The sequence below is a fragment of the Phodopus roborovskii genome, unplaced genomic scaffold (genome assembly GCF_943737965.1).
Source record: "Phodopus roborovskii unplaced genomic scaffold, PHOROB, whole genome shotgun sequence".
Lineage (NCBI taxonomy): Eukaryota > Metazoa > Chordata > Mammalia > Rodentia > Cricetidae > Phodopus > Phodopus roborovskii.
In genome coordinates this window covers 104,308-111,280 of record NW_026126423.1, presented here as the reverse complement: position 1 = coordinate 111,280, position 6,973 = coordinate 104,308, and the positions used below count along the sequence as shown (strand labels likewise).

The 6,973-nt window shown below is 54.9% G+C and overlaps 1 protein-coding gene across 1 annotated transcript; it reads left to right on the top strand.

Moving 5' to 3' along the window:
- Window positions 1-324: 324 nt before the first annotated feature.
- CUNH4orf54 (chromosome unknown C4orf54 homolog) lies at window positions 325-5,784 on the top strand. The gene has a single exon (XM_051185427.1). The coding sequence runs from the start codon at window positions 406-408 to the stop codon at window positions 5,767-5,769; it is 5,364 nt and encodes a 1,787-aa protein (XP_051041384.1). The 5' UTR covers window positions 325-405; the 3' UTR covers window positions 5,770-5,784.
- The last annotated feature ends 1,189 nt before the right edge of the window (window positions 5,785-6,973 follow it).

Sequence of the window (6,973 nt, the reverse complement as noted above, 5' to 3'; positions counted from 1 at the left end):
AAATAAGGCAAATATAAAATTAGCATATGCACAAGGGAGACTCGAAATATTTCTGGAGTTTCCTTAATTGATTTGAAACCTGGTGCAAAATTTGAATTTTGAACAAGGGGAGAAAATTCATGTAATCGGAGGCTGGGGAGAGAAAGATGGCAGCTAGTGAAGGGTAACTGTGTACTTGCTAGACGGCTCTAAAACAGATTACAATGAACATTTGGCGGATTTGAGTCAGAAGCCACATTCCTCTCCCACCCCACCTCCTCTCCTCATCTCTTCACAGCCTCTTCCTTTCACCCTCAAGTGTAGTTTCGATATGACTAGGGAATGGACACTAAAAATATTTCTGGAATGACGTGACCCTCTGTCTCCCCATCCAGAAAAGCGCCAAGGCTGCACAAGACACAGCACATGCTTTCCGTTCATTTCTGGCAGACCCGGGGTCGACCTACAGATGCAGCTTCTTCGCTGGCTGATGGCATTCAGACCCCCAGCCACGGACGGTGCCAGACAAGCAACTGGACAGGACAGCTCGGCAGCAGGACACTGGCCACAGTCGCGGCCAGAGCCGCAGCCCCCTGGCTACAGACCACCTCTGCTGCCGCTCTTGGGGGCCCTCCCCCCTCACTCTGGCTTGCCGAGGCCCCGCCACAGGGGCTGAAGCACTGGGCAGTGGTGGCAGCTGTAACACTGGTACCTAGAGCCTTGGGAGCAGCCCCGGCACGTGGGAACCTGTTTCAGGTCACTCTGCGGCCCCTCCGGGATCAGAGGGGGACCCAGGACAGCCCCAGAGCTCACCGCTGCCTCTTCTTGTCCCTGAAACCTGGGCAGGGGCTCAGAATGGAAGGCGGTACTTCTGACATGACCCCTCAGACCAGCCTGATGCCTGCAGAGGACCTTGTCAGCCGAGCACAAGACAGCTCGGAGCCCAGGCAGCAGCTGCTGCCGCTTCCTGAGCCTTTAGACTCTACTCAGCCCGAAGCCAAGTATGTGGAGATGTGTGCTTCAGCTGGAGTCCAAAGTAAGAGCCCCCAGACCGTGGAACTGCTACTGGAACACTGCTCCAGGGAGCAGGCCTCCGGGAGCCCAAAGACAAAAGCCAAGGATGAACCCAGCAGCCATGCTAGTGAGGCTTCAACCCTCAGGAAGAGCCCTGCTTCCTCCCAATGCCCCAGCTCCCGGGCTGGTGAGAATGACTTCTCATCTTCCTCCTCCTCCTCCTCCTCCCCGGTGGACAGAGCAGAAGACGCTGGCCTTTCCAAAACGGATGATCCTACCAAGTTACTGAGGGTCCTGGCTACCTCCTCTTCATCCTTGGGCTTTGAGAGTGAGGCAGAAATGAACTGCCAGCAACACAACGGAGAGGAAGCAGGGGAAAGGTCAGGAGCAAGGGAGGATAAAAGAGGAGGGGTGGGTGATGGGACAGAGTGCAAGGACATCATCGCCAAGTCGCAGGGCAAGAGGGACCCTCTGAAAAACGAGGAAGCACACTACATCACCACCCATGAGATCCAGCTGAGTGAGGTAGAGCAGGGCATGGATTTCGATGTGGGGCTGGCTTCTCGCTGGGACTTCGAGGACAACAACGTGATCTACTCGTTCGTGGACTATGCTTCCTTTGGTGGCAGCGATGAGACCCCAGGAGACATCACCACCGAAGAAGATGATGACAACAGCTGTTACGTCAGCACCACTCCGAGCACCAATACCACTCGGACTCCCAGCCCCATCAGCAGTGACCTGGCTCGCCCTAGCACAGGCAGCAGTGGCCGTGACACCAGCAGCACAGAAGTGGGCAGTGGCCCCTCTGACAAGGACACTATTCCCCCACCCACTGGGCCTGGCACTGCCACTCCACCAGAGCCTTTACTGGAGCTCCGGGACGCAGCGTTAGGGGCACCCGCTACTGCTGCAAGCAGCTGTGGGAGTGCAGCAAGCCAGATCCTCCTATCAATCAAGCCAACTTCCAGGGCTATAAATGAGCCTAGCAACGTGCATGCAAAGCAAAACATTATTTATGCTGCCAAGCATGAAGGCGACATGAGCCTCCGCGTCTCTACAGCTGCTGAACGCAATTCAAGTTCACAAAAGCAAAATTCGGCTGCAGCCGTGGCTCAGGACCATGCAAAGAAATTCATTGCAGTCCCAGCTCGACTGCAAACCAGGTGCGGGGCCATCCGGGCCAAGGAGCTGGTGGACTACTCCAGCGGAGCCTCCAGCGCAGTGAGCGAGCTGGACGATGCGGACAAAGAGGTGAGAAACCTAACTTCCAGGGCCTTCCGGAGCCTTGCTTACCCCTATTTTGAGGCTCTGAACGTCAGCTCCCGAGAATCCTCCGCCACACTCTCCGAAGTGGGCTTTGGACGATGGTCAACCTTCCTGGACTTAAAATGTGGAGGAGTTGGAGCCAGGGTCGAGCAGAGCCTGCTGAGGAGCAGTGCTGCCTCTGTGGCTGCAGGTCTGAGGAAGGGTGGTGGCACCCGAGCCACTGCCGACCAGCTCTACCTCCAGGCCAAGAAGTCCCAGACCAAGGCCTTGGAGTTTGTGGTCAGCAAAGTTGAGGGAGAAATCAAGCACGTGGAGACACCTCTGTGCTTCCAGAAGGAGATCAAAACTGGCTCCCGGGTTGTCACACTTCTGGAGCCCCTCAGTCTACGAAGTGAGAGCAAAGCCAGCTCAGCTACGGGACACTGCAGAGTCAGCAAAGGTTCTAGCAAAGGTCCAGGGTCTGTGTACACAGATGATGGATCAGAGACATCGGAGAGTAGCAAGCCTGCCTCCCGCAGTGACGGCCCCCAGAAGAAGTCCAAATTTGCTTCGAGTCTGCTCAAAAATGTCATTTCCAAGAAGATGCAGCGAGAACATGAGTTCAAAATGGAGAGAGGAGAAGTCACTGATACATCTCACTCTAAGGCTCCCAGCACCTCTCAGGAGACAGAAGGGCCTCCCGGGGCTGACAGGCCCCGGGAGAGGGGCCTGCAGAGGCAGAACTCTCGGCACTCTGAGGCTAGTTCCGAGTACACAGTGGTCAGTGTGTCTGATGCAGGTGGGGAAGGGTCTGTCATAGGTTCTAAGTCCCCCATTTTCAAAGCCAGTACTCCCCGGGAGAGCAACACAGGCCCTGGCCGAAATGTCTCTGATGGACACACGGAAGTGTGTGAAATTAAAAAGAGTGCCTCAGAAACTGTGAAAGGCATCTTCCTTCGGAGTCAGAACAGTGCCTTCCGGACATGGAAGGAGAAAGAAGCGGAGAAGCTGGAGGAGAAAGCCCCCGTTGGGAAGCTGAAGCTCCCCAAAGGTGGGGACTGGAGGGCTGATCTTGGGGAGATCTCTGCCAGCAAGTCTACCATCATGTCTCGCCTCTTCGTTCCCAACATCCAGCAGATGCCCAAGGACAAACAGCCGGAGAAGCAGGCCACCAAGTACGCAGCTGCCTCTGCCCAGGCTACCTCCACGGCAGTGATCAGACCCAAAGCTCCTGAAATCAAGATCCGCCTGGGAAGTGTACAACAGCCAAGCTCGGACTTCAACATTGCCAAGTTGCTCACACCCAAACTGGCTAGTGGCAGCAACTCAAACCTCTTTAAGACTGTTGAGGACAACAGCAGGACCCAGCAGAAACTCTTCCGCGGTGGGGATAATCTGGAAAAAGTGCCCCAGTTCCAGGTGAGAGATGTTAGAGACAAGTCCAAGGCCCCAGGACCTCTCCACCAGGTGAGGGATGTCAGGAAACTAATCAAAGGGTCAGGGGACAGCAGTGACAAGGGCAGTGTCACCCCAGAGCAGGGGTTGGCAGGGCCTAAGCCTAGGCAGCTGACTGCTACAGCTGGAGGGTCTAGGTCCTTGTCCCCTATGGTGATTACGTACCAGGCAGTTGTGAATCCAAGAGAAGACAGTGTGGAACGAGAGCCCAGGGACGGTGTGAGCAAAGTGGGCAGCGGCAGTAGAGTCTTGAACTCCTCTCCAGAAGGGACTGTCTTGGTTCACAGGGCGTCTGGCAGGCTGCCTGTGGCCACCATTGCTCCCAATAAATCTGAGCAGGGCCCTTACCTGCCCGTGCTCAAGATTGTCTCCAAGGCTTCTGCTCAGCGGACCCCGGAGAAACCCAAAGAGGAAGACACCAAGGAGGAAGGGAAAACACCCAAGCCAGCCCGGAATGCCTTGGAGAAGCTAACGGCTGCGGTGAGGTCCATGGAAGAGCTGTATAGCTTCAACAGGAATGAATGGAAGCGCAAAAGTGATCCTTTGCCCATGATGGCTGACAGCCATGTCCTGTCACTCATCGCCAGTGAGGAGAGGGAAGGGGTGGCGGGACCTGAAGGAGACCCTGACAAACTGGCCAAGCAGCTGGGGCAGATGGAAGAACCGGGCGCAGGACACAGAGGTGGTGTGGTGCTGAGAGGGGCCCCCATTGAACGTCTACAGAGGAGAAACTCTAACCCCAGCACGGAGAGTGTGTCTGCCCGGGCAGCTGCCTTCGAGAACATGGCCAGAGAAAGGCCCAGGTCGCTCTATATTCCCCCAGTCCACAAGGATGTGGAACGAACCCAACCTCTGCAGCCCCTCCCCCCACTCCCCAGCAATCGGACCGTGTTCACAGTGAGTGCAAGCAGCACTCAAAAAACCGGGGGTGTTGCCGGCAAATTCACACAAGGGCCTTCTCCAGAGAACCTTTCAACAGCCAAGGGCATCAGATCGCAGGGGCTCAGATCGCTCAAGATCTCCCCAGCCACCCGAGCGCCTCCGGATGAGGTCACCAGCAGGAAAACTGTTGTCAGTTTGGAAAAGAGCAACAGTGAATGTGAGAATTACCTGACCACCCCCCTTAAAGGAAGCTCTGCTGCAGGGGAGTTGCTTGGCAGGCCAGGGGTTTCCAGAGATGCACCTCCCAGCTCCTCAGCTGCCACTCTTTGCAGCCTACCTCCACTGAGTGCCCGCAGTCAGGTCCCCAATAACTCCAAAGGCGTCAGTGGAACCAGTAGGCCAGCTTGGCGTACCAAACCTGACAACCACCGAGAAACAGTCGCTGCCGGGACAGGGCTACAGAGCCCCGAGCATACTCCCACCGCTGTCTACCACCAGCAGGCACTGCCCTTTACTCTCCAGGGGGCCCAGCCTCAGGTCCTCTGTTTCTCCCCACCCGGTATGCCAGCTCCAGCACCTGCAGGCCCAGCCACAGTCCCCACAGACCCCTTTCAGCAGACGCAGCCTCAGCAGACACAGCGCAAGATGCTCCTCGATGTCACCACTGGACAGTATTATCTGGTGGACACGCCCGTTCAACCCATGACCAGGAGACTGTTTGACCCGGAGACAGGACAGTATGTGGATGTGCCAATGACCTCCCAGCAACAACCTGTGGCACCCATGTCGCTTCCTGTACCTCCTCTGGCCCTGAGTCCTGGGGCTTATGGGCCCACCTATATGATCTATCCTGGATTTCTGCCCACAGTGCTGCCCCCCAACGCCCTGCAGCCCACGCCCATTGCTCACGCAGCAGGGGGCAGTGAGCTCTCAGTAGCAGCAGAGACCCCCAGCAAAGAGACAGCCGCAGCGTTCCCTGAAGCGCCATACTTCATGGCATCTGGTCAGTCCCCTGCCTCCTCTTCTTCCTCGGCCCCGGCAGTCACATCCCAGCTTGTGGGGGCCAAGGGCTTTGCCCAGTTGCATGGCAAGCCTGTCATCAGTATCACCTCCCAGCCCCTGGGGCCACGGATCGTCGCCCCCCCTTCCTTTGATGGCACCACCATGAGCTTCGTGGTGGAGCACAGATGACAAGAGACACAGGAAAGCAGAGCGGAACAGCTGCTGGTGAGTGACTTTTACTCTGGTGGTCTGATGAGAGAGAAAGACTCCGTGTCTCTGTGTTGGGCGTGGGAGGGTTGCAGCGACTCTCTGTAGATGTGAGTGTTCTGGTTTGTGAAGGAGCTAACTTATTTTCCGCATTCCCTGCTCTCGGCACGCCTCAGTCTGCCATGGATAGATAGCCCTTTCCCTTTGACCTTTGCAAATGGCCTGAGTGCTGGTCCCACCAGAAAATGACAGGAAAATGAATCTCTTGGCCTTTGTTTCAGTCAAGGTTGGTAGCAGGAAAAAAAAAAAAAGCCTGGTTTAGATTTGGTGGAGTGAGCCAATCTGTTTGTTCCTGGCCTCCTGGTGAGACAGAAAACCCACTTTAGGTCACTAGAAACACACTTAACCTGTTTGCTTCCCAGTAAGTAAGAATTATTTCAAATGGATGTTTTCTAAAGTCATCAAAAATCCTTTTCCCCTTCCTTCTCATCTTCCCCTTGAAATTTCTTATACTAAAACTCTACATTTTTTTAAGTTCTGTTTTTGAGTTTTCAAATAATCAGAATACTTTTCCTAGGGTCTGTAGTATATCTCATGTGTGGGTAGATATACAGCATGAACATGTACACACACACACACACACACACACACACACACACACACACACGTTTGACCTTCACAAGAGGGGGAGATTCTGCAGCCACAGTTACCCCTTGGATAGAGTTGCTGCATTTCGTGCAGTATTGCACTGACTGAACCCACCATGCTCCACATAAGCCCAACCCCATAAGCACCATAAGACCTGCTCCGCTCCCTTTGAAAAAGAACAACATCCATGCTGCACAGGGAAGCAGAGAAAACCCTTTCTGACACCTAGTCTGCTCTGCACGCACAGGCAGGGATTTCTGCTGGAAATACAGTCTGTGGAACTTGATAGGAGGCATGGATGTGGGTGGTTGGAACCAGGACACCTCAGGTCAAACACAGAAGGCAGAGTGAAGACACCTTCCAGCAGGAGACACGGCATCGGAGCTTTGGGAGGGCTTGTCTGGGATAATCTTTGCCTTACAGAGCAGGAAGGGTTGAGATTTTGTGTCTCTAGGATTTTCACTTCTTGGGAAAGCCACATTGGATGAAAAAGAAAAAGGGCAACCGAGATAAGAGAATAGTGTATTCTTGAGGATGA

Bases quoted from the DNA above. Each gene is read 5' to 3' on its own strand.
- CUNH4orf54 (XM_051185427.1), top strand. From the start codon at position 406: ATGCTTTCCGTTCATTTCTGGCAGACCCGGGGTCGACCTACAGATGCA.